General features: G+C 52.7%; 1 protein-coding gene across 1 annotated transcript; it reads right to left on the bottom strand.

Annotated features, from left to right (window-relative positions):
* Window positions 1-319: 319 nt before the first annotated feature.
* ADRB2 (adrenoceptor beta 2) lies at window positions 320-25,448 on the bottom strand. Its single transcript, XM_066329394.1, has 2 exons — window positions 24,254-25,448; window positions 320-2,218 (listed from the first exon to the last, which is right to left on the bottom strand). Exons 1-2 carry the CDS (start codon window positions 25,431-25,433, stop codon window positions 2,184-2,186), a joined length of 1,215 nt encoding a protein of 404 aa, XP_066185491.1. The 5' UTR covers window positions 25,434-25,448; the 3' UTR covers window positions 320-2,183.
* Window positions 25,449-26,923: the final 1,475 nt, after the last annotated feature.

Raw genomic sequence — 26,923 nt, 5'->3', positions numbered from 1 at the left:
GAGCCAGGAAGGTCCTTGGAAAGGGAAGAGGAGCACAGCTCAGGCGGCAGGACAACACCAGCAGCAGGTGCTTGAGGAGCAGCTCCAGGGGAAAACCGGAATGAAGCTTCCAGGAGGAAAGGCAGGGGGGAGAACTCCTCACAGGGGACAGACAGCACAACCACCCCGGGGTCAGGGAGCTGAAAAAGAGGGATCCAGCAGGGGATGGAATCCATGGAGTGAGCCTGGAGCAGGCAGAGGGGTTTGGACAGCTCTGCAACAGGCAGGTCCCTGCTTTTGGGCTGGTAATTGCAGTAAATTCATCCCTCATGTCCCTGTCCCTGTCCCTGTCCCTGCTCTTCTTCACATCAGGGATTAGGGAGAAAGAGAACTGCCACAGCCCCGTGCATGGCCCTAAGCTGCAAACCCCCAGGACAGTGTTCCCAGGACAGAATAAAGGGCTGGAGCCACTCGGGGATCCTCTGAGGAACAGGATTTTGTTAGGAAATATCTCCCTCCAGCAGGTTTGGACAGAGCCTTGGGGAGGGAAAGGAGAAATCAGGTTCTCCCAGGGCAGCTCCAAGGGATTTCAGGGGCTCCTGAAAGCTCTGGGAGACCTGAGAGCCCCCGAGGTGAGAAATTCTCACAGAGACACGGCCCTGCACAGAGAAAATCAGGACAGAGGGGCACTGCTGAGCTCCTGCAGCCTCTGTCCTTCCCAGCAGAGCCCTGCCCAGCTTCCTCTTAGTCCCTGAAAGACCCAAATGGCATCCTCACCCCAGGGACAGCAGTTCTGCTCTCAGCTTTTCCCTCGTGTGCCCACTGCTGTCCACAGAACCCTTAAAGTTCATCCAGTTCCACCCCCTGCCACGGGCAGGGACATTTTCCATTATCCCAAGTTGCTCAGAGCTCCATCCAACCATCCTTGGACGCTCCTGGATGATTTTTCAGTCCTCACAGAAGGCTTTTGGTGAGGAGGAACCTTGAGGGAAACCAAATCCAATCCCTCCACCACCTTCAGCAGGGAGGTGTCCCTGTGTCCTGCCCCTCACACACACCTGCCTCTTTGTGGGGAGGGGGCTCCTTCAGCAGCTTCACATCAAAGCAGCCAGACAATAAATAAATAAATAGGATTGCACTTTTGAGGGAAAAGGGTTTGGGGTTTTTTTTTGCAGCTGGAAGCCCGGGAGGGAAGGTCTGAGATGGGGCTCCCACAGTTCAGTACCAGCCCAGGTGTGGGAGCAGCTCGGTGACCACCCCTGGGCCACCACCTGCCGCTCCAAGGTGCACGTTTTGGATGGTTCTCAGTCACTTTCTCCTGCTGGTTTCTGCCTGAGGCAGTAAAGTCCCTCCATCTCTTTCTCCACTCAATGAGTTTCCCACAACCCAAAATCAAGGAGCTCGGCGTGCTCCTTCCCACGGCTGCAGGAGAGGGATGGATGCTCTGTCCAGTTTGGAGCCTCAGGTGGGGAATCTTGTCTCCCAAGGGTGGCTGGTCCTGCTGAAATCAAGGAAAAGCATTGCCAGGTCCCAGCCTTTCCAATGGCTGAAGTCCAGGCAGGACAGTTGGAGATTTTTTTTTGGAGCAAGGAGCAAACCAAGGCCACATTCCTGCCCTGTGCCAACCCCTCTGCTCCTCTGTGACAGTCAGGGCCCCTCGTGCTCTCTAGAGAAGAAGAGGTAGACAGAGAAGTCACCAGAAGGAGAAAGAAGCCCGGGATAAATGGGAGGAATCTTCCACGCTCCTCTCTCTCTCGGTGTGGCACAATTCCTGTGTCACCTGGATGCCCACCCAGCACCTGGACACGAGCTGGGCTGTGGGGCACTGAGCTGCCCGTGCCTCCTCCAAACCAGCTGCACACCACACGTGGGCCTGCTGCTCCCTTTTGGAAAGGGTTTTCCAAGGGGGGAGAAAAAAATAAAAATCACAACAAAACAACCCTCAGCGCGTTTTGTCGTGGTTTGGGACATCCCCAACCTTCAGCTGCTGTAGCTTCTTTCCCAGAGGCTGCCAGAGCCTCTCCTGGTCCCTTGGTTGTGCTTTTCCAGCTTCTCCTGGAGGTGCTGCAGGGTGGGTGAGGGTTGGGGTGAGGACCTTTGCCGAGGCTTCCCACAGCATCCCCCAGCCCGGGGAAGAGAGGCTGTGCTCCCACTCCGTCTCTGCAGAGCCCTCATCAGCTCAGGGTGGTGAGGAACAGCATCCTTCAGCTCTCCACCATTCCTGGACAGCCAGGGATCTCTGTGGGAAAAAAAAAAAAAAAGAAATAGAAAAAAAAGAAAAAAAGGAAAGCAGCATTAATTTAGCACATTAGAGGTTGGTATTCAGGTGCCAAAGCCATGAGAGAGAGATTAAACCCCTTTCCTTGATTGTGGAGATATCAAATGACTGACAAGTCAGATAAAAAAAAAAAAAAGGGAAATTAATTCAGAGATAGAGAAAGGAACAAGTACAGAATATGCCGGTGTTTTTATTTTCTGGGAGTGATATTTTTTTAATAAGGACATGTACAAGATTATCATCTGTGCGTGTAGGAGAAGAAAACAGCTTTAAAGCCAAAATGGATCTGCAGGGAGGAAAAAAAAAAACCCCTCCATATCTGTTCTTTGGGAACACAATGCCTCTCTCAGAAGAATTCTGGGGATCCAAACTGGAGCTGCACTTGTTGTGCGAATCAAGGATGAAATTCCAACGTGACAGGGACGATTTGCACCAGTGTCCCTTGCCAGCATCTCTTCAAAGAGGATATTTGCACTCCATCTGCCCTGCCAGGTGTGTTTATCCCTCCTTCCTTCCTCCCCTCTTCCCTCCCAACCTGTGCCAGGGAAGAATTTCTTCCCCACATCTCACCTCCACCTCTCTCCATTTGAAGCCATTCCTTGTCCTCACAATTCCTAAAGGAAAAACTGGAAATCTTGCAGATTATGGAGCTCTTTAGAAAACCCCCGTGTGAAATAATCCCAGCTCTGAGCTCCCAGCGATTTCCACAGGCGACATTCCCCAGTGGGAGCAGGAGCTTCTCCAGGGTGGACAATCCCCCAGACACGAAGGATGGACCCTGAAATCCGTGACTTTGTGCACTGAGCACGCTGGAGTGTTCCCAGAAGGAATGTGGAGATTCAGAGTGATGCTCCTCTGCCCTTTTTCATCAGCTGGGAGCCCCGAAGCCTCTTCTGCAGCAATCCTATGGATTTTTCCAGGGAAAGCTGAGCCCTTCCCGGAGCTCCCGGGGCAAAGCCACTCATGGAGCTCCAGTGGGAAGGGAAAAGGGACACCCCAAAATAATTCTATTTCTGTTCAGGAAATGCAGCCACAGAGCTCAGCAAAGGCTGTGCCTCCAGCTCTGCACCCCTCACCGCTGGGCTTTAATTGCTGCTGCTGTAATTAGAGAGCTTTGCTCATTACAGTGGTGCTGCTCATCACCCCCCACCCCTCCCAGGTCAGGGGCTGAGATCCCGGGTTGGTTTTTCCCAGGGAAACGAAGGAAGTGGATGTTTCTGGATGTCTCACCACAGGATTATCACGAAAATGACTGTGTGGTGCTCCAAATCCGAGCCACACACACTGGCAGGAGACAGAAATCCAAAGCCCTCTTCCTGCTGCCCCACTGGATGAGCTCCCATCTCCAGTTTCCACGGCAATAATCCCAGTTTGGTTTCCCTCCTGGGCAAACTCCGTCATGAGCAGAGTCCTTCAGGGAGAACAAAACGGGTGGGGAAAATTGGGACAGTGTTCTGTTCCCTCTCACTGCGCCTCCATGGGCACCTCCCAGCTGAGGGGGGACAGGGAGGCACCTTCAGGTCACTCTCAGCAGGTCCCAGGTGCTGCTGACCCCATGTCCTGCTTGGTGGCACCTCCAGGTCACCCAGTTCTTCTCCTGGACCTTGAAAGCAGCTGACTGTGTCTCACCCTGGGCATCCCAAGCCACTCTGAGCCATTAAAAAAGTGATTTATGAACAATTAAGGGCTGCCCAGGAGCCACCAGCAGAGGGGTGTAAATCAGCCTGTGTGCAGTGGTGTTTATGGGGCCAGACTGGCAGACCCTCAGGTGACCACGGGGCTCTCCAGCTTCCCTAAAAAGCAGCCACCAGAATTCCAGACACTCCTTTGAAAAGTCTCTTCAGAGTCGTTTGGGAAGCCCTACAGCTTCAAGAGGAAATATCCACTTCATCCCCGTAATTATTAATATTAATATTGATATTAATATTAATATTAATATTCAAGAGGGAATATCCACAGACTGCTTCAACCCACAGGCTGCAGGCAGGAGCCACAGCAGGGAGGGGCCAGCACCTCTTTTACATTCCTTCACCTTCAATCCTTTTTAAAAAAAGGTGGGAAAACCTAGAGGGAGAAGTGAGTGAGGATTAACACCCTGATTGCTGCCTTCAACAATTTCTTGGGTCTCCTGGAGGAGAAAAGTGCAGCCAAGAGCAGCATTCCCGCCCCTCCAGACCAGCTCTGGGTGCCACTTCCAGGGGCAGCTTCTCCACGTGCTGGGATCTGCTGTCCCTCCATGGATATCTGCCTGGAGCCCACCATGGCACCACTGCATTGCTCTCCATCATCATCATCATCATCATCATCATCATCATCATCATCATCATCATCATCCCAACACAAGGCTAAGGGTGGGATTCATCCCTGGGGATCTCTCCTGGAACAGTGTCAGGCAATGGGAATAATCCCTTTCCACAGGATTTATCCTTTCTTTCGTCAGTGACCTGGAGCACTTTGAGGCCCAAACCCGTGCTGAAGGCACAGCTCATTTCCTTCGGCTGAATTCCAACAAAATCCATGGAATTGCTGCGCCTTGCACCCCAGAGCACACCCTGCCTGGCTGCTCAGCCCCAGGACACGCTGAGCCCGGGCTGCCTTGGGAGTAAACCCAAATGTGAACTCGAGGGATCAAACTTGGCAGTCCCATCCCGGCACCCACGTCAGCGATCCCGGATTTATCCCCCTGGCACCAGGAGAGGCTTTATCCCTCCCTGATTTATCCCCCTGTAAAGCTGAGGTGCGGGGTCTGCAGCTTCTCCAGGCCCCTGATGGAAGGCAGGCATCATCCCAAGAATCCTTATTTATGGGCTGGGAGCAGGGAGGGAGGAGGGCTGGGAGATGGCAGCTCCAATAAACAGCACATCCCTTTCTCCCAAACATCTGCCTCGTTAAAAAGCACAAAATCAGATGTCGTCCTGGAATGCTGCTGGCTGCTCCCAGTGACACGGACAGAGCACAGCCTGCCTGACCCCTTCCAACGTTTCCTCTGCCCTGGGAGCTGAATTCCTCAAGGTTCACAAGGCAAAGCTTTAATATTCAAAACAGAAGTCGGCCGAGGAAAACTCGCAGTCTCTGGTCCTGGCGGGGGCCAGTTGCACCTTGTGGGAATCTTGGATTGAGCAGGATGAATCAGCCACATCCCACACAGCAAAGGGATGCACGGCCTTGTTAACAACTCCCCAGCTGGAATTCACTCCTTTACATCCCCTTCTCTCCGTTCAGGACAGTCCTAGGAGAGCTGGAAGCCTGATGATGACATTTTTGGTCATTAGTCCTAATTAATCCCAGGCTCAAAGGACAGCCATTCCACGGGGTGAGAGCTGATCAGAAAATCAGAATTCCCTTCCCAGTCAATGGGAATGGATTGCTGCACACAGAGTCACTGTATGGCCCCCACGGGACACTTCCCAAGGGGTCAAGGAGAGGATGAAGAGGAAAAACAATTCCCTGAGGGTTGTCTGAGTGCTTTGCACTAAGTGGTTTTGCAAATCAGCAGGAACAGCAGTGACAGGACACGGGGGAATGGGCTCACACTGTCAGAACAGGGTTAGATGGAGTATTAGGAATAAATCCTTCCCTGGGAGGGTGTTGAGGCCCTGGCACAGGTGCCCAGAGCAGCTGTGGGTGCTCCTGGATCCCTGGAAGTGTCCAAGGCTGGGTTGGATGAGACTTGGAACAACCTGGGACACTGGAAACTGTCCCTGCCCATAGCACTGGATGATTTTTGAGGTTCCTTCCAACCCAGGCTGTCGTGGGATTCTGTGATTCCATAAATCTTAGATTTGTTTCTACTCCATTTGAACCCTGTGGAAATCTCTGTGGGAGCTGCATGTCCATGGAAATGGAGCTCCCTGCAAGGCACTGAGCAGCTCCTCCCCAAGCAATCCAAGGATTCAGGGTGGAATGAGGGCAGAGTGAGACAGAATTTCCTGCTCCAGCCCTCCAGGAACCAGGAAAACCTGCCAGCCTTGCCCTGCACAGTCTGCACCTCCACGGGGCTCCCACAGCCCGGTCAAGCCTGGCACAGCTCATCTCCAGACTGTCCCCCCTTCCCTTTCCTGCCTCTCCTTGGAAACTCCTGCTATTTTATCCTGTTTCTGCAACCTGTCATTCCCCATTTGCCAACAGCTCCTCCCGGAACACTTAAACAGCATCTGCTCCGAGTGCAGGCTGTCAGAGGAACCCTGGGGCACAGCAACAAGAGAGGAACCATCAGGTGCTTCTGCACAGCTCAAGGGAAAAGAAAAACATGTGAAGAAGCCAAGGTGTAGGATAAAAAAACCTCCCAGAGTGTCCCAATCCCAGATTTAGCCTGGTTTTTTTTTGATCGTTTTTATCTAGGAAAGGAAAAATTCCATCTCATCCCTTCCAGTTTGCTGTGCCAAGCCCAGGATTCTGCTCCAGCAGCCACAAAGCCAAACTGGGACACAAATTCCCAGTTAGCTCTTAGCACGTGCCCAGCCACGAGCCAGGCACCAAATTAACTCCACAGATCCACTGGCTGTGGTGTCAAACTTCTCTGAAGACCCAGGTCCTCTGTGCCCTTAACCCCCACCTGAAGCATCTCCCAGCTCTGGGATATCACTCAAATCCACCCGAGTGAAGATCTCCAGCTCCTGCCCTGGTGCAGCTCCATTCCCAAACCCCAAACCTGGATTTTCATTTCCTTTGCTGAGGAATAATGTCCCCATCAAACGATGGCTTTGAAGGACTTCTGTTTTTCCCGGCAGAGGATCATCCAAGTACCGCTGGAGAGCAGCCAGGGTGGGAACAGCTGCAAAGCAACAGGCTTTTTAAAGCTCTGTGATCCCATTTCCCCTCTCCTTCCTTTAGCCCAGCTTTTTCTGAGGGGTTTTTACTTTTTGGTCAGTTTGGGGAAGGGGAAGGACTTGCTTTGGGTCCTGTGGGGTTTTTATAATCACTGAACAGATTGAATGTTGTTCCCAACACAGGGAGAGATTCATGGAATGACTGGGGCTGGAAAGGACCTTAAAATCATCCAGTTCCAGCCCTGCCATGGCAGGAACACCTTCCTCTATCGCAGATTGCTCCAAGCCCCATCCAGCCTGGCCTTGGGCACTGCCAGGGATGGGGCAGCCCTCACAGGGAAGGATTTAATCCCAATATCCCATCTCAAGCAATGCAGGCAATGCTCTCCCTGTGGTTTGTGGCACTGTAATTGCCTTTTCTTGGTGTGATGCCAGCAGAGTGTAGATTGTCCCCAAGCCTGGCTGACACCCAATTTCCTCTGCACATATTCCAACTAACACAGACTTAAACCCAAGCCAAACAAGTCAACAATGAGCAGAACAACCTTCTGCCTGCAGGAACAACGGGTTGTCTCCTCCACCTGCCTTTGGGCTCCTCACAAAGATCTGGGATGGAATTCTGAATTCTCCTCCTGCTTTTGGGCTCCTCACAAAGGAAGGTCTGGGGTGGAATTCTGAATTCTCCTCCTGCTTTTGGGCTCCTCACAAAGATCTGGGATGGAATTCTGAATTCTCCTCCTGCTTTTGGGCTCCTCACAGAGATCTGGGATGGAATTCTGAATTCTCCTCCTGCTTTTGGGCTCCTCACAAAGGAAGGTCTGGGATGGAATTCTGAATTCTCCTCCTGCCTTTGGGCTCCACACAGAGATCTGGGATGGAATTCTGAATTCTCCACCTGCCACAACCCAAGCACAAAGCTCTGAGCAAGCTGCTCTCCCTTGACCCTGCTGCCAGCAGGGGATTCTGGTGGGCCATTGGGATGGTCTCCAGAGCTCCCTCCCAGTTCCTGCAATCCTGTGGAACACAGGGGCAGCAGCACTGCTGTGTGCCAGGCTCAGGGGGTCGTGGAGACAACACCAAACCCTCACAAGGAAACACCAAACAATGGTCCTCTGGATGGGGAAGAACCAGGGATCTAGCAGGAGTGGGATTATCCACACCAAAAACATCCCACGTTTTAAGGAAGGAGCATTTGTGGACGTTTGGATTCCAGCAGTGAAAATCCTTCCCCAGACTCGGCGTCATCCCCTGTGGAATTCAGCTCTGGACTCTGATTTCCTCTGACTGCACCGAGGATTTCTTGGAAAACTTGTAAATGGAGCTGGGCCGGTCAGTTTGATTGTTTTATACAAAATACCTTGGTGTCAGGGGAAAAGGCAGAAGGGTTTTTATTTTAGGAAGTCCAACAGTGCCTGGTAAATAAGTGCTCAGCCAGGGGGTTGCTTTCTACCACAAAAACCTGGGATATTCCCTCCATCTGCTCGTGCTGCTGTGTCCCACCTGAGGACAGGAAGAAAATCTCCTTTGGAAGGTTGAAATTCTCTGCCCAGTGTGGAGTATCCAGCATTTCTTCATCCTCCCCATCCCCTCCTGGCAGAACTCATGGATTAAAAGGGACCCTGTTTCTCACTTCCCACAGAAGTTACCCCATAATAAACACGTTTATTTCTGTCTGGAGGAAGCTAAGGGGCAATTCCTGCATTTGTGGGTAAATGGCTGGATTTTGGAGGACGCTGCTCCTGAGGATTCTTAGGGATCTTCCACCCCGTTAAATCAGTGACAACCAGATCAGAAATGCCCAGTGACACGGGGCAGGGAGAGGCACAGAGCCCATCTGGCCTCCTGTGAACACATCCCCAAATCCTGCCTGTCTCCAAATCAGCTCCAGAGCTTGAATCTCATTCCCAAAATCACCTCGGGCAGTCGCTCACTCAGCAGTAGCTGTTACTCCAGGAGAGTAAATCCCCATTTTATTTTTTTTTCCCTGATCCTTCTCACCCACATCAAAGGGTGGAGGAGCCCAGGAGCTGTGCCAAGGTCTGGTGAACATCCCGGGGCTTGCAGGGCTGAACCTGTGTGGAAAAGGCTCCGGCAGGTTGGGTTCACACCAAGCTGTTGGGAAAGGTGAGACAGGAAAAGTCTACGAATATGATTGCCTGGCAAGAGATACTAAAAATACAAAGGCTGTGAGTGAAATAGAAATGAAAGCTGGTTTTGAGATAGAAGCATGGCAGGCAGGAGGAAAGTGATTCACTGGTGATGGGTGACAGCAAACAAAGGGGCTCGAAGGTGTAGCCCCCAAAGGTACCAGGGAAAAGGTAGATAAGAAAAGTAGCCTTTGGAGTTTAGAATACAGTGATCCGGTGACAGAGCAGCTCTCCCAGGGTCTGTGCGTTTGGGATCTCGAGCTGGTTGGTCACTGTAAATCAGAATATTCAGCACAAAAGGAGATACAATGGATTGTAACAGGGAGCTCAGCCCTCAGCTCTTCTCTCTGACCCTGCTCTTACCTTCCTCTCTTACACCTCTGACTTTCCTCTGGTCCCTCACCTCGCTCACCCCTGCCACCTCTCCTGCCTTCTCTCTCCTCTTGGCTCTTACCTGCCCCCTCTCTGGTTTTGGGACATCCCTGCAGCCCACGCTGCTGGCTGAACCCTGTTACCCCACCCTTGCAGTAAACCCTCGTGTTCTAGAAGTGTCCCAGGTTTGCAGAGTTCCCTCTCCCTGTCCATGGATGCTCCTACCCCAAGCTCTGGTTCCCCCATGGAAGCGCAGCGGGGCTGATGGTGCCACAGACAGACACAACACGGCCCTGCAGAGGCTCTGCAGCTCAGACAGCACCCTGACAGCAGGGCCAGGCACCCATGGGTGGGGTGAGCATCCCACCTGGGTGAACAGGACCTGCTCTCCCAGCTCCTGGCGGTGACAGCAGCCTGGTGGCCCATGGGGCTCTCCTGCTCTGCTCCCTGGCACAGTCCCTTCTGCAGGGAGTGAGCAAATGCTTGGCACCTGCCAGGGAGATAGAAAAAGATTTCCCTGCGGGGTGGAGCTCGGCTCCTTGGTGAGCTCGTGCTTTCAGACCTGCTGCACTGGGTGGATGAAGCCCTTGTGGAGGTTTGGGGTGGCCTTGTCCACGCTGCCCGGGACAAATCCCAATCCCACACCAGCAAACCCAGCCCGTGCTCCTGGCTCCCAGAGACGGGGCTGGAAATGAGACAGATGCTCCCTGCAGAAGGAAGAATCCAGCAGTGTGCAGAAATGGCAGGGGCTAAAGGGACACGAGGTTTTCATTTTGGTCACTTATTTCCTGTAATTTCCCTCCTGTTTGGGAAGGTTGAGAAGCCCAGCTGTGACCCAAAACCTCATTTGAGAATGGGTGGTCCCACGACTCGTGCAGGAATGAGAGGAGTGTTCAAGGAATTCATCTACAGCCCTCTGAGGGTCTGATAAGGAAGATTTTCAGGTGTGTTTTATTTTAAATCACAGCCCAGAGATCTGAAGGACCCCAGCTTTGTGCAGAGCCTGGTGTCACTGTCTGGCTCCTCCACACCCGGTTCTGTGACTGCAGGGTCACTGCAAAGGCAGCAGGACAGAGCAGGGCTCAGGATCACGTACAGTGGCCAATAAAAACCCGTGCTGGGCAATCAGAGAGTGGTTTCTGTGCACAGAAATCCATCAGAGGGGTGTGGGAACGACAGCCGAGCTTTCCATAAATTACTGGAAGCCAAACTTTTAAGGAATTCCATGTAAGGAAGACGAAAGGAGGAGCGGGTGGGATTTATTCAGCTCCATTATTCTCACCTCCAAAACCAGTCCAGCAGCCCTTTAATCCCTCAGCAGCTCATCTCGAAATTGTCTCTGTTATTAACAACAAAGTGCTCGTTATTCCCATCAGCATCCTTTGAAGGAGCTGTGGGTGGGGGTGAGGATTCCTGTGCAGGGAATCGGAGATGGGCAGGGGCAGGAGACACAGATTTAGGAGGTGATTCCTTCTGGATTGTCCCAGACTCTTTTATCCAGGAAAAGAAGTGGACATCCCTTCCTTCTGCAAAGACACAGCCTGGAAAACTTCCAGGCAACTTCTGAGCGGGATAAACCATCCCAGTGTCTGCACCAGGGCAGAGAAACCCTTCAGAAATCCACGAGTTTCCCTCGTTCATTGTAACAAAAAGGAATTTGTGGAACTCCTGGCTAAACCCATGGGAGATTTTCCACTTTGGACCTGGTTTGGCAGCTGATATTGATGCCTTCTGTTTTAACTTTCATGTGTTTCAGGTTCTGTGCTGCCCAGGGGTGCAGCTCTGAGCCTCGTGCTGGGTGTTAGTCAGCTCTCTGCACAGAACAAGGAGAAAAAACCAAATAATTTTCCTGCTTGAGACCAAGAACAACCATTACAAGTTTTCAGGCCCCAAAAGCACAAACAAGGGTGGGCTGAAGGGAGGAAGAAGAAGGATGGGACTTCACAACCTGAAGCTGTAATCGTTCAATTAAACCCCAATATGCAAATAGACCAAAACTTAAAGAAGTGTGAGACCTCGTGACTGTTTGTCCATTTTGTGCCCATTTTGGGTCCACCTTGGGTGTAGCCCTGTCCAGGCTCTTATCCTGCCCGAAGTGTGTCCTTAAAACACCTTCCAATAAATCTCTTTTATTCTCTTCGCTCTGCCCAGTCTCTGTTCCAGGTCAGCCTCCCCAAGGCGTCACTAGAATTAGCATTTGTACAGAAATTGCCGCTATCAGCCTGTGACTCCTCAGCCCCATTTGCATTGATGCAATCACCTCTCGCTTCTCCACTCGCCCGAGAAATGAGAAATGAGAGACGAGGCACCCTCGGATGAATCACACCGGAGAGGAGAGGGGGAAGGAAGAAAACTCTCTGCAAGCACAACCTGCTTCATCAGCGGCTGGGGGAGGAGAATTCAGCAGGTTCTTGAGGTCAGAGGAACGAGATTTCAGGGGCTGCAGTCACTTTTAGGTTAGGATTACTCAAGACTAAGGAAAAAAAAAAATAGCAATGTAAAATGCAAATGTAAAATGGCTTTAAACTGGCAGCAGCCCAGGAACAGGTACCACATAGCATTGACACAACTCACAGAATTCACAGAATTCACACAACTCACAGAATTCACGGAATCACAGGGTTGGAAGAGACCTCCAATATCATCGAGCCCAACTCAACCCCAACCTCAACTAAACCCTGGCCCTAGTGCCACATCCAGTCTGCTTTAACCACCTCCAGGGATGGTGACTCCATCACCTCCCCGGGCAGGACATTCCAGTATTTTATCACCCTTTCTGTAAAATGCTTTTTCCTAATATCCAACTCATATTTCCCTTGATGCAGCCTGAGGCTGTGTCCTCTGGTTCTGTCAGAGCTGCCTGGAGAAAGAGAACAACCCCCAGCCACCCTTCAGGGAGTTTTGGGGAGTGATAAGGTCACCTCTGAGTCTCCTTTTCTCCAGGATAAACAGCCCCAGCTCCCTTCCCAAATGGGAAAATCCCATTTTCCCCTCGACTCTTCAGGCTGGCAAAGCGGCCAAAGGTTGAGCTGGATTCTCAGAGAGGTCTTTTCCCAACCTCAGTGGTTCAGTGGGTCGCCATTCCCACCTCCCGGTCACCACTGCAGTCACACGGCTGTCCTGCTCTGTCTCCATACCTGTCACACTCACTCCAAAGGCATCCCCGGCTCTGGAATGACAGGAATGCCTGCCCCAGCCCTGCCCCGGAGCCCTGAAGGAGCAAAGCCACTGCTCATTCCAGAGGCAGCCATCAGCATCTCCGCAAAGCTCCGGGAGCGGGCAGGGGAATGGCCAACGTGGGAGGGCAGAGCCAGGCTGTCTGCACTGAAATCCAGATCCTGCACACACAGAGATCCTGCACTGAAATCCACATCCTGCACACACAGAGATCCTGCACTGAAATCCACATCCTGCAGGGAAATCCACATCCTGCACTGACACACAGATCCTGCACTGACACACAGATCCTGCAGTGACACACAGATCCCGCACTGAAATCCAGATTCTGCACTGACACAGATCCTGCACTGACACGCAGATTCTGCTCTCACTGCATTTCCCAGCTCTGCTTCCTCACTGCAATCCATTCCTCCCTTCTCCCTCCCTTTCCAGGGGATCCAGCCTCTCGAGCTCCCTGCTGGTGCTTGAGTCATTTTCCCTCCTAGGACTGATTTTGCATCTTTAATTGTTCCTCCCTCTTTTTACACTCTCCTTGGGCTGTATTTTACTTTGCCTCTCTTATTTGGTCGCCTCCATTTTTCCATTTCACGATTCTCCATAGATTCCTTCTCTTTCCATCACCAGTCTGTGCAGGGTTTATGAATTTCAGAGCTGATGGGAGCCCCCTCAGACATCTGCAATTGTCCAAACCTGTCCTAAAAGGGTTCTCCAGTTTTACCATTACCATGTTTTGAGTGCTAAAGGGAACTCCTGGGCAGTGAAAGAACACATCTCTGAATCCACTCCGAGTTCATTGATTTGTAAATCACACAGAAAGAAAAATTCCCAAAGCTGGGCCACGTCACTGTGGCAGACTGAAATCCCACCCTGCATGGCTTTGGAAACCAGAGGGCTGGAGCCGGCCCAGCCTGAGACCAAACCTGCAATGCCAGCACCCCATCCCAGTCCCTCTGAGCTCCAGGGGGACATTCCTGGGTAGGAATTGTTCACCCTGCACTGCTGCAGAGCTCCGTGCTTCCCTTCAAACCAGCAAACCTCTCCCATCATTTTAATTCATTCAGTCCCTCCTGGCCACAATTTCTGTCCCTCCTGGCCACAGTTTCTGTCCCTCCTGGCCACAGTTTCTGTCCCTCCTGGACACAGTTTCTGTCCCTCCTGGACACAGTTTCTGTCCCTCCTGGCCAACAGCCCCAAGTCCTGCCCTGAAATCCCAGTCCCAGCCCTGCTGGCTCTGCCCTGGAGCCTCCCCAGCCCCAACTCTGCACAGTGACCTTTCCTTTGGGGAACAGCACACTCCCCTCACTTCCCACCAGGGAAGGGGCTGGGGCAGCCTGTCCCTGTCCCTGTCCCTGCCAGGCTCCTGTGTCACCCCCCATGGCACCAGGGAGATGCCACTGTCCCCTCCAGCCTGGCAAATGTCAGCAGGAGGGGCTGTGGCTGCAGGGGAACAGCCTGTCCATCCATCCCCTGCTCCCAGGGATGTTCATGCAGGGCTGGCTGACGCTCCTGGAGCACTTTCCCTGCTATAAATAGGAATCCGGAGGATCCCCTTTTAGGAAGGGGCTTTCTGTGCAGCCCTGGAGGGCCGGAGTGAGCTCTGAGTGAGCTGTGCAAACCGTGTCCCCGAGGGATGAGTCTCGTGGTGACTCACAAACCTTCTCTCCGTGGTTGTGCTTTCCCTTTTCCCTGCCCTCTGCAGCTGCCCTTTGCTGTGCCAAAGGGAGTTGTGCTCTGTAAAGCTGCTGGTGCATCTCTGAACCCCTGGTTTGGCTCTCTAAAGGAGGTCACCAACCCCTCAGAGCCGGATTTGGGTTCTGCTGAGGGCTCAGCACCAGGCCAGGAGGATACAGGTTTATCTCAGCATCGTTTCTCTCTCGGCCACGCTGCTGACACTTTTCCTCTCAAAAAAACCACCAGCAGCAAGAGCTGCTGATTCTCATCAGGCAGAGCTGAGCTGGCAGAGGGCTGGAGCAGAGGGGTGACAGCCTGAGCCCAGCCCTGCCCAGCTCAGGGGGATGGAGAGGGAGAAACCTCTGAGCAGCGGGAACAGATTCCCCAGGGAACTGCCCCAATTCCCCCACACTCTGCTCCCCTCAGGTATTTTGGGGCTGCAGCAGCTCTGCTGTGTGCAGAGACACTTCCTCTCACTGCCAGAGAATGCACACAGCTCCCACTGAGACATCTGATCTCAGGCCTGGACAGCAAGAAACTTATATTTAGGACTGTGTTTTTTCTCAGGAATAAAAGCCACGCATTGCCACTCACGTGTCCAATACAACGGGGTGGGATTTCCAGGCTCTGGAATCCCAGGGGGTGTTTTGCACTGCTTCTGAAGTCTTTTCAAGGCTACCCCACAGTTTGCTGTCCCGTGGGACCTCCATCCAACAGCCACCAAGGAGGAAATGTCCTGACAGGCACCCTTTAATCTGACTCCAGTCTGGCTTTGGGGGTGATAAGAAATATTTTTCAGCAGCAGTGGCTCTTGCTTCAGCTGCAAAATATCAAGATGAAGCCGTTCCCACCCAGGGATGAACACGCATTTCCTTCGGCCAGGGAGAAAAAAAAATAAAATAAAATAAAATATTAAGGAGAGGTTTTTCACACTCGCATACACTTAAGAGGAAAAAATATTTACATGAGGGAAAAAGGACTTGGCAGGGCCTCTCCAGAGGCCATTTGCTGTTTATACAGTTCTAGGCTGAGGCTGCAGAGCCTGAACCTCCCTGAACCACTGAGGGGCTGTTTTTTGGGCTGGAGATGCCCTTTGCTGTGGCTTCTGTGCCTGTGGAATTGTGTCAGTGAGCCTCCAGCGCTGCCAGTGCCCACTGTGGCTGCATTCTCCTTTGGCATTCCTGGAGGCTCAGGGCCAGGAGGGGAAATAAAGCCTGCCTCTGAGCACCCCTTCACACCAACCAGGTGAGATATTCCCTGTAGGAACATCCTGTTTTGACAGGAATAAGGGAAGGTGGGTGGCAGTTTGTGCTCCCTCACAGACACCAAAAGTCTGATTTTTCCTCCCTGCGCTCAGCCGCGGCTCTCCATCCCTGGAAAGCGCCAATTATTGTCATTTGGGCATCTGGTGTGTTTGGGCAGGGCCTGGTGCAGCGTGTCCCTGTCTGAGGCACACAACAATTCCCTGCTGTTGTTTCTGGAAAGGAGAAGCCCCAAAATGTGCCAGGCACGGTGCTGCCAAGGCTCCGTGGTGGCTCCGGTGGCACAAAGGACACAGCACGCTGCTCCTCCACTCTGCTTTTACTGTCACTTCTACTTTGGGCTTTAGTCTGTATTTCTTCAATATAGATTTCAGTGTTATCCTTGATCAGCAGATGCTGATCATTAACATATAAACCGGAAGGTTTTTATATATATTTATATAAAAATTTATATAAAAAATCTGTGTTTTTTCAATATAGCTTTCAATGTTCTCGCTGATCAGTAGATGCTGATCAGTAACATATAAACAGGAAGGTTTATATATATTTTTATATAAAAATTTATATTAAAAAATCTATATTTTTTCAATACAGATTTCAATGTTCTCCCTGATCAGCAGATGCTGATCATTAACATATAAACAGGAAGGTTTATATATTTTTATATAAAAATTTATATTAAAAATCTGTATTTTTTCAATATAGATTTCAATATTCTCCCTCATCAGCAGATGCTGATTATTAACATATAAACAGGAAGGTTTATATATATATTTTTATATAAAAAATTATGTTAAAAATCTGTATTTTTTCAATACAGATTTCAATGTTCTCCCTCATCAGCAGATGCTGATCATTAACATATAAACAGGAAGGTTTATATATTTTATATATAAAAATTTATATTAAAAATCTATATTTTTTAGTATAGATTTCAATGTTCTCCCTCATCAGCAGATGCTGATTATTAACATATTAACAGGAAGGGTTTTATATTATATATATATATAATATAATATTAAAATTTATATAATTTTAATATAGTAAATATTACATATTCACTAGAGGTTATCATGACAAAATAGTTTATCCATAATTACATCAGCTACTACATGTTCATAATGATATCACACCACTACTACGTTCAAGGTTTCGTTAGTAATAGAAAGAGAGTGATTTTATATAACTTTATATAATAGAAATAAGGTGATTTTAACATTATGCACATAGCATTCATTTTAATATTCGTGAAAAGCCAACTTTATAGTTTGTATTTATAACAATCCCCGTTCCTGCAGGACACATCATTTTAATCCTGGTGTTGTACTTGAGATTTTTTGGTTTTTTGAATTTTTATTTTTTTTTTCTGTAAACAAGAAACATGTTTTTGTAACTGTTACTTTTTATTCTTTTCTCTAGGAGGGATTTCTTCATGTCCCTCTGGTCTGACCAATGCAATTAAAAAAGTTTCTCTTTGTGTCACCCATCGCATTGGTCTGTGTGAAATAGCACGACAAAAGAGACACAGCCCAAAAATAAAGGAGTCGTTTTCAGCCTTCTGAAGTCGAAGTCTGTGTCGTTGTGGTGTAAAACAAGGTCACCTCAGCACCTCCTTCCAGCCCAAAGCGCAAACCCCCAAATTCCCGGCCCCGGGGGCTGCTGCCCACCTCTGGGATTAATCCACTGGGATCAAACCCTCCCGGCTGCTGCCACGGGAGCACAGGACACATCCAGTGCTGGCAATCCAAACACAGAAACGGGTGAGTTTTAAAGCTGTTTTCAAAGCCCTGTCTGCAGCTCCTGATGGCAGAGGGGAGAAGCAGAGAGTGCTGAGCACCCACAGCCCCCTGCCCTGCTGCCAGGGCTCAGAGCAAATAAAGGGCACATAAAGGAAATTTTATCCACATTATGTTTCCTGCCTGCTCCCTGAGGTGTTGGTTTTCTTCAATGAGCCCTGAAGGATTCACTGGGAAAATGTTGGGAAATGTGGGAGAAATGGCTTTAAGCAAGGACACTTGACTACAGCATCAATGCCATAAATCCTCTTTATTTAAACACGTCGGTCAGTGGGACCTGCAATAAATACTCTGAGTTTTGAACATACAGATCTTCATCTCTGTACTTATCTGGCACGGCAAACCCTTTCCATTTCCTTGTTTATGCACAGCTCTCTGTGCTGCTGTGTCTAGATAATGGATATATACACACACATTATATATAAATATGTATATATAATGGATATATACACACATGTATATCTATATATGCACTTGTGCAAAAATGACCTTACTCAGGACAGGAAAGAAGTGAATATTTCCCAATCCACTCTCCTGGCACTGGCAATATTGCACAGAAATTCAGCTGGGTGCTCCTGCCAGAGGGAAAACAGGAAAAGCAGGGAGAAGCAGCAAATCCACTTTTTTTTTTTTTTTTTTTTTTTTTTCAGGATGGAGAAAGTTTAAAAAAATCTCAGTGTCTTCTTTAATGACTGTGTTTGATTCAGCACCTTTCCACACAGCAATTCCAGCTGCCACATCCAGGGGGATGGGAGGGGTGTCCTGCTCTTATAACACTCCACGAGGGAAAAAAATCTCCTTCCAAGCCGTGGAAACTCAAGTTTCCAGCCCTGTCTAGAGCTGAGCCGTGTCCCTAAAACCCCACCAGAGCTGGCTGGGCTTTGTTTGTTCCAGGCAAACACCAGGGTACGACAGGGAGAGGTTGTTCCACAGGCTCTGCTGTAGGAACAGCACCTCCCAGCAGACAGTGATGCTGGAATATCCCTGCCCCTGCTCTGGAATATGACCAAAACAACAACAAAAAAAGGCCAAAAAGCACCTCCAGGTTGCTGTGGGGGCAGCTGGTGCCCCAGAGAAATGTGTTGATGGAGGGTGGCAGCATCCTCACAGCCCGGGCTGTGTGCTCCTGGCAAAAGGAGCTCTCTGCCCCGCAGCAGGAGAGATCAGGGCTGCTGTTTGCTTTCAGAAGAGCTCCAATAAAAGTGGAACAAGGGGGAGAAATGCTGGGGCTGCTGGGCTGGAGTCTCAGGGAGAGAAAAGCTCTCGCACTGGGAGAGATATTTGCACAAGGAGGAGACGCCGAAGTGGAGCAGAGAAACCCAAAGTGTGTGAGAACAGCCACGAAAGGAACCCTCACCTTGCAAAATACCACGAAAGGAACCCTCACCTTGCAAAACACCCATCCCAGGCAGCCTGGGGTGACACTGCTGAGAACAGGACAGCTTTTTCTGCTCCCCTGAACCTGCAGAACCGCTCTGGCTCCTGTTCCCATCCCCAAAAATTTGGGGTCAGCCAAGGGGCTGCCCCAGGGCTCTGCACAGGCAGCTGGGGAGGGGAACAGGGGGGACACAGTGTGACAGGAGCAGCAGCACCTTCCCCAAGCCCCCTTCCATGGCCACAGCCCGGGGACACCCCCAGGCAGTGCCTGTGAGCAAAGCTCAGCTCCCCTCCGCTTTTGGGGTGGCACTTTGGCAGAGAGCAGAGAAGGGAACGGGGCAGGCAGGGCTCCCTCCTGCCAGAGGAATGATCCTGCTCACCAAACCCAGCTCCTTGGGAAAGGCATTTGTCACCCAGGGAAAGCAAACACCGGGAGGCAGAGGGCTGGCCAAGGGAGGGACAGAGCCCTGGCCTCGGTCTGGGGGGTTTGACATCCTGGCAGCAGGAGAGGGAATTAAAGCTGCAGGGAATTAAGGGTGTAGGAGCAGCCTGTGCCCCTGTGCTGGATGAGGCAGCACGGGAGAGGACAAGGCTGGCAGGACAGAGAGTTTTGTCTGGAATTCAGGGGGAAAAAAAGGAGAGTCTAAGACCTTTGGAGAAGGGGCAGGAAACTCTGGATGACGAGGCTGCTGGGAGATGCAGGGAGAAAAGTTAGAGTCCAATTAGAATTTAGCCTGGCTGCTGCCAGAAATGACAATTAAAAACGCTCTTATAAATACATCAGCAAGAAAAGGATGGCTAAGGAAAGTCTCCATCCTTCACTGGGGAAACACAGAGGATGAGGGAGAGGCTGAGGTACTCAATGCCTTCTTTGTCTCAGTCTTTAACAGCAAGACCAGTTGTCCTCCCTGAGCTGGAAAACAGGGACCTGATCTCCTGTGACAGGGTTGAGCACTCCATGGATGAGGAAAAGGCTCAGGGTGATGCCTACCTGGACTTTAATCAAGCTTTGACACCGTTTCCCACAGCATTCTCCTGGAGAAATGTAAATCCTTGCACTTGGATGGGTCCATTCCTCACTGGGATAAACCTGGCTGGGTTAAAAGCCCAGAGAGTGGGGAATGGAGGAAATCCAGCTGGTGGCTGGTCACCAGTGGTGTCCCCAAGGGCTCAGTTCTGGGGCCATTTCTCATTTAATCTCTGTATGAATGGTCTGGATGAGGGGATTGAGGACAAACTCATCAGGTTCATAGATGGCACTGAATTGGAGGGGAATGACTTGGTGCAGGGCAGGACAGCTCTGAGAGGGGCTTGGATCAATGGGATCTGGGTTAACACTGGACTCGACCTTCACAGGGCTTCTCCAGCCTAAAAGGGTCAGGGATTCTGCCCCAGAAGGACAAGAGATGCTGGGAGGTGAAGTGGAGGCTGTCTGGCAGTGCCCTCCTGAGCTGACACAAACCCTCATAGTAAAAAATCCCTGAAATGAGCTCTCCAAAGGCCAGCAGCTGTGAGGGGGCAGAGCTGCTCACACATCCTCTCCCCACGAGGGTTCTCCTTTCCACACTCCCAATCCCTGGCCCATTTTCAAACAGTTGAGGGCATTTTAGGAGCTGAAATCTCTGCCCTCCCTCTCTGCTGAGCTGGGCTCTCACCCTCAGCTGAAGCCCAGGGTGGGGTGGGACAGGGGCAGGCACAGCCAGGACACTGCCACACGCACCTGGACTGCAGGAATCCTGAACAATTCGGGATGTGAGGCACTTTGGGAACGGCCAGTCCTAAAAGGGCACTCAGAGCCACATTTCCAGGTCTGCACCATGACCCTTTTCCCTCTGCTCCCTTCTACACCTCCCCACTGCCACAGCAAGCTGCATTTCCAGCCCTGGCTGCCCAGACAGCCAAAGCTGACCAGGAATTCTCCCAAGAGGCAAAGGATTGGTGTGACCCAGCAGCTTTCTGGGCTGGGGATAAAGCAAAGTCAGCCCTGATGTGTGCAGCAGCCCCAGCCCCAGGCAGGAGGCACAGCGAGTATGCTGTCACAACACCCGAGCTGTGTTTGTGAGGTTCACTCCAGCAGCAGTTTAAAAACAAAAGCACTGATCTGTTTGGCCGAAGTGGATAAAAGCAGTGAGTGTGGGGCCAAGCTCCAGCTGGCTGCACACCAACACCTGGGGGTTGTGTCCCCTCTGTGTCCCCACCTCTGTGGCACTGGCATGAGGCACAAGCCAGCAGTGCAGCATCTGCTTCAGCCTGCTCTGTCTGCAGGAAGAATTTAATATTTGTCACTGATTTCCCTCGAATGAAGTCACCACCGTGTGTTTTATCAGATGTGTTTAACCCGAGCCAGAGCTGCCAGTGGAAAATCCTCAAACCCAATTTAAACAGCGACTCCTGACTCCAATGCTCCATTTTTTTAATGTGTCTATAAAACTTCTTAGTAAAAAATATTTTAACGGGACAAAGCTTTTTCTTTCCAATCATGGAAACGTTTGGCTTTGGTGGTGCCATAATATTTTTTCCTCCAATCTCTCTTTTGATTCCAGCTGCCCCCAGAGCTGCAGAGTTTATATTTCACCAGTTTCACTAATGTTCCCTTAGAGGAAAGAAATCAGTTCTTCAACATCCAGACTCCACTGCAAGCTCGAGGTTTCCTGAACAGAGCAGCGCTGAGGTCATTTGTCCAGGGCAAACAGCCCAAAATTCCCTGTCCCTTCCACATCCACGTGCTCTGGATGCTGGAGTGGTTCTGCAAATAATCACTTGTTCATCTCTCAGCTTTGGCTACCCACAACCACAATATTTGAAGTAAGAAGTGGAAGCCAAAAAAAGAGAACAATTATTTGGACAACAAATCCTTGTTCCGCAAGCGCTACCGAAATGCAAATAATTAATCACAGTGAAACTAAAAACCACGACAGCCATGTGGACATGGGAATTCTCTGTGCCAGAGGATTTGGGGGCTGTCACTGCAGGACACCTCGTCCCTCTGCGCCCTCAAAGCCACAGTGCCCTGCAGGGCACAACAACAGCAGTGACAGGCAGGAGTGGAAATGCAGGGGATGGAAAACACAGGAGAGATCGATCTCTGCAATCGAGAGGTTAATTCTCATTTCCCCTGAACGCTGTTTAATAATCCCAGGCTGCACTGAGCTCAGCTGCATCTGCAGCCCCGAGGTGAGTTCCTACACTGAGTGTGCACCTACACTGAGTGTGCACTTACACTGAGTGTGCATTTACAGAGTGTGCACCTGCACTGAGTGTGCATTTACACATTGATGTCTGTGTTCCTATACTGAGTGTGCACCTACACTGAGTGTGTTCCTACACCCACTGTGCACCTACACCGAGTGTGCACCTGCACTGAGTGTGCACTTACACTGAGTGTGCACCTACACCGAGTGTGCACTTACAGAGTGTGCACCTGCACTGAGTGTGCACTTACAGAGTGTGCACTTACAGAGTGTGCACTTAGACCGGGTGTGCACCTGCACCGAGTGTGCACTTACAGAGTGTGCACCTACACTGAGTGTGCACATATACTGAGTGTGCACTTACAGAGTGTGCACCTACACTGAGTGTGCACATATACTGAGTGTGCACCTGCACCGAGTGTGCACCTGCACCGAGTGTGCACTTACTCTGAGTGTGCACCTGCACCGAGTGTGCACTTACAGAGTGTGCACCTGCACTGAGTATGCAACTACACTGAGTGTTCACCTACACCGAGTGTGCACCTACACTGAGTGTGCACTTACACCGAGTGTACACTTACAGAGTGTGCACTTACAGGCAGAGGGCACAGGCGGACAGAGGAGAGGGAAGGGGCGGACAGAGGTGAGGAAGGAGTGGACAGAGGAGAGGGAAGGGTCCCAGCCGCGTTCCCTGCCCCAGGGCTGAGCTGCACGGGTGACCAGAGCAGCCGGGTCGGTCGCAGGCTCAGAGGAGGACTGGGCTCTTAGCGCTGCTCCTTCTCGAGCAGGACCAGGACCGCTTTGGGAAAGAAAAGCACGGAGCAGCAGGAGTTCCCAGAGCGCTGGGGTTTACCCTGAGGGGTGTGAGGGCTGCAGCAGTTTGTCCCCACACCTCGCAGCAGGATCCCAGCCCCATCCCAGCTCCGGCTCCTCCGGGACGGGCACGGCGCTGCTCAAAAGCCCCTCTGCCTCCTCCTGCGTGGGGCTCAGCCCCTGCTGCTCACTCGGTACCCAGCCAGTTCCCCCGAGCACCCAGAGACCCCCACATCCCCAAAATGACCCGACAACGCCATCAACACCTCCGTGGTGCGTGGGGGGATGCGTAGAAATGCGGGGGCTCGGCACGCCCGAGCATCCCCCGGGACACCGGGAGCAGCTTTTCCTGCACCTTTCCCGAGTATTCCTGAAAAGAAGCCGGCACTTGCACACCCTCCCCCGCAGCCAGGGACTGTCCCCTCCTGTCCTGTCCTGTCCTGCCCGGGGACACCTGGCAGAGCCTGGCACACGGAGTAAAACCCCCTCCACACCCAGCCCAAGCGACCTGCAGCCGTCCCGCGGCTGGAGCGGCTCTTCCGAGGTGCCAGGAAAATCCGGAGCCTGCTGCCCTGCCACCTCCCCGGGCTCGCTGTCATCTGAGCCTGCGGTTAAACAACCCGGGCGCTTTAGGAGCTTTGGGCTGTGACTGTAGCCGAGTGTCACCCGACTTCCCAGCGCCACATTCCTGAGCCCCACAGTCACGGGCTCACATTTTAGGCGAACGCTTCGCTCGTTTCTATGATTATTATTATTATTTTTCTGCAGAAAGTCCTGTAGCACTCGGCAAAAGGAAACCTCTCAGAGCATGGGCAGTTTTTCTGGGAGTTGATGGAACTTGTCCCAGCCGCTCTCGGTCCCGCTCCCCGCAGCCCTTTCCTCGCCGCTTTGGCGCAGATCAAATTCAGGGTTTTTGCAATCTCCGCAAAACGCCCCGAGCTGGAAAATCGCTTCACCCTCTGCCCCTGGTGCCCTCCTGTCCTGGAGCACTCCCAGAGCCACCGGTGGGTTTGTGAGAAGGGCACCGGGAGCAATCCCAGCGGGGCAGGGGGGTCCAGCCCCCTCCGGCTCCCAGCAAGGTCAGCAGCTAGTTCAGTCCCAGCCCAGTTCAGCCGCGGCCAGGGACGGAAAATCCCTTCGGGGGGACGAGCATTCTGCACAGCCTCGCCTCCCCCAGGCCGCTCAGGGACCCCCAGGTGGTGCCCCAAAGCTGGGGGCTGCCAGCAGCCCCTCCGCCCTGCCCAAGGGCCAGCCCCGCTTGTGCAGAGTTTCACTTTGGGGGCTTGTTTCTCGCAGCCTGTTAGGTTTTTAGGCGCTCTCTAAAAAAAGCATCGCTACGAAAGGAGGTGGATTCTCCTTGGAAAACTCCCCTCTTGCCACGCCAGAACCCCCAGCACCTTCCCCGCGGGGCACAGTACCTTTGCCGTGCAAAAAGTCCTCGGGGCGAGGGAAGGAGCCCTCCTCGCAGAGCAGCTCGCAGGTTTTATCCGCGGCCAGGGGGTAGCCGTTCTCCTCCTCGTTGTAGTCGCTCCTGCCGTTGCTGTTGGAGTAGCCGTTGGCGTACATCTTGAGGGCGGAGCGGCGCAGACACAGCAGCTCCTGGAAGGCGTACCTGAAATCGGGGCTGCGGCAGTAGATCAGGGGGTTGAAGGCAGAGTTGACGTAGCCCAGCCAGTTCAGGAGGATGTACACGTACTTGGGGATGATGTTGTCCTGGATGACGTGCACGATGTTGACGATGAAGAAGGGCAGCCAGCACAGCGTGAAGGTGCCCATGATGATGCCCAGCGTTTTGAGGGCCTTGTGCTCCTTCAAGAAGAACTTGGAGGAGCGGCGGTGCCCGGCTCCCCCTTTCTGCTCCTGCTCCTTGTTTTGGGTGTGAAACCTCCCCTCGCTCCTGTCTATCTTCTGCAGCTGCTTCTTGGCCACCTGGAACACCCTGGCGTACACGAAGACCATGACGACCAGGGGCACGTAGAAGGAGATGATGGAGGAGGCGATGGCGTAGGCCTGGTTGGTGAAGAAATCGCAGCACATCTCGTCCTCGTAGCACCTGATGGCGTCCTCGTGGTCTGCCCGGTACCAGTGCATCTGGATGGGCAGGAAGGAGGTCAGGCCCGACACCACCCACACCAGCAGGATGACCAGGCGTGCCTTGCCCTTGGTCAGCAGGCTCTGGTACTTGAAGGGCGAGGTGATGGCGAAGTAGCGGTCCACGGCGATGACGCACAGGGTCTCGATGCTGGCCGTCACGCACAGCACGTCCACAGACGTCCAGAACTCACACCAGAAGTTCCCAAACTTCCACATCTCCATGATGATGTGGCAGGCGCCGAAGGGCACCACGGCCAGCCCCATGACCAGGTCGGCGCAGGCCAGCGACGTGATGAAGTAGTTGGTGACGGTCTGCAGGCGCTGGAAGCGGGCGATGGCCGTGATCACCAGCACGTTGCCGAAGACGATGGCCAGCACGATCAGCGACATCAGCATGCCCATGCCCACCACCCACACGTCCCGCGACACCGTGGGGTCGGCGGCGCTGCGGTTGGCGCTGGCGTTGCCGCCGGGCAGCAGCTCCGTTGTCGCCGCCTCGGCCATAGCCCGGCGACAGCCCCGGGGGGAGCTCGGCGGTGCTCAGGGCTCGGCAGCCCGGGAGCCCAGCATAGGGGACAGGTGCGGGACAGGCGCGGGGCGGCTCCTCTGGGACACCCGGCACCGCTCCGCTCCCGTCCCGTCCCGCCTGTGTCCCGGTTGTGTCCCGGTTGTGTCCCGGTTGTGTCCCGCCGGTGTCCCAGCCCGTGTCCCAGCCCGTTAGGCGCCGCGGAGCTTTTTAAGTGACAGCAGCCCGTGACATCAGCCCTCCGCAGCCAATGGCAGCCAGCACCGCACCCCGACCCCCCCGCGCCCCGCGGCCACCCCCGCCTGCCCCACGCGTGTCCCCGCCCCGCATCCCCGCCGTGTCCCCGCTCCGCCCGTGCTCCGCTCGCTCGCGGTGTTCTCCTGTCCCCTCCCGCCCCAGGGTGACCCTGCGCGCTGCCGTGTGCCCGTGCCGCCCGCCCGCAGCGCCACACGTGCGCTCCCTGTGTCGCAGATGTCCCCGCGCTGCCTGCCCCGAGGTGTCCCCACCACAGCCGTGCCACCCCTGGGTGCTCCCTGCGGGTCACCAGGACACGCAGCGCCAGGAGAGATCCCGAGGGTTCTGGGGCTCCTGGCAGTGGAGGAGGCATGGAAGACTTTCCTGGCACCCCGTGGTCGTTGGTGACACCTCGTGACAGGATGTCACCGCGGTCCCCAGCCTTGTCAGTGCACTGTCGCTGCGCCTTAAGTGAAGCAGCCACAGAAATCCCAGAGCTGGTCAAGGCTAGAGACACCCCTGAACTGTCCTGGGAGCACTGACCGGCGGGGAGTGACCACTGGACACTGACCGGGCGGGGAGTGACCACTGGACACTGTGGCTACACGCTGCAGCCAGCCGTGTGCTCAGAGCCAGGCACGATCACAAGCATTTCCCTCCAAAACAAACAAATTCGCTAAATAAGGGCTGAGGAATCCTGAAAACTTCCTTTTCTCCTGACAGGAGATAACGCTGCCTCTGGAGTTTCGTTTCTGCCATCGCTGTGAAGCGACACAGCTCTCCCGGGGACACAGCTGACTCTGCTGGCCCCGCGCTTTCAGAGGTGACAGCTGAAAGCTGTGGTTCCAGAGCTGCCCTGTACCACACAAAGGGAGAAATTAAGGGATTGTTTTCACCCACATCACCCCAATGCCACCAGCAGCAGCAGGCGGCTGGTCCCTGCTCGGATGCAGCTCCGTGTCCCTCCCACGGTGCAGGCAGCGCCAGATTCCTGCCTCTGTCAGCAATTAAACACTTATCGATGTTGCATCTTGTTTGAAACTCGTCAGCTCTTGAGCCCTGACGCGTTTTCGGGATTCTGCCTCGTTTTGCTGCGGTACTGAGGTGCCAGGGCCGGCTGCCCCTGGCTCTTCGCTGTCTTTGCCCCGCTGTCCCCACACCACGGGTGTCATCGGCTGTGCTGGGGATATTTATAGAGAAGGGAGGAAGTTTTGTGGTTCAAACCAGAGGGGCA

Source organism: Sylvia atricapilla, chromosome 14 (genome assembly GCF_009819655.1).
Source record: "Sylvia atricapilla isolate bSylAtr1 chromosome 14, bSylAtr1.pri, whole genome shotgun sequence".
In the NCBI taxonomy this organism is placed as follows: domain Eukaryota; kingdom Metazoa; phylum Chordata; class Aves; order Passeriformes; family Sylviidae; genus Sylvia; species Sylvia atricapilla.
This window is presented reverse-complemented; position numbering and strand designations above follow the sequence as displayed.

Bases quoted from the DNA above. Each gene is read 5' to 3' on its own strand.
- ADRB2 (XM_066329394.1), bottom strand. From the start codon at position 25,433: ATGGCCGAGGCGGCGACAACGGAGCTGCTGCCCGGCGGCAACGCCAGC. The intron at 2,219-24,253 runs GTACTGTGCCCC...TTTTTCCCACAG, and splicing joins GGACTTTTTGCACGGCAAAG to AGATCCCTGGCTGTCCAGGA.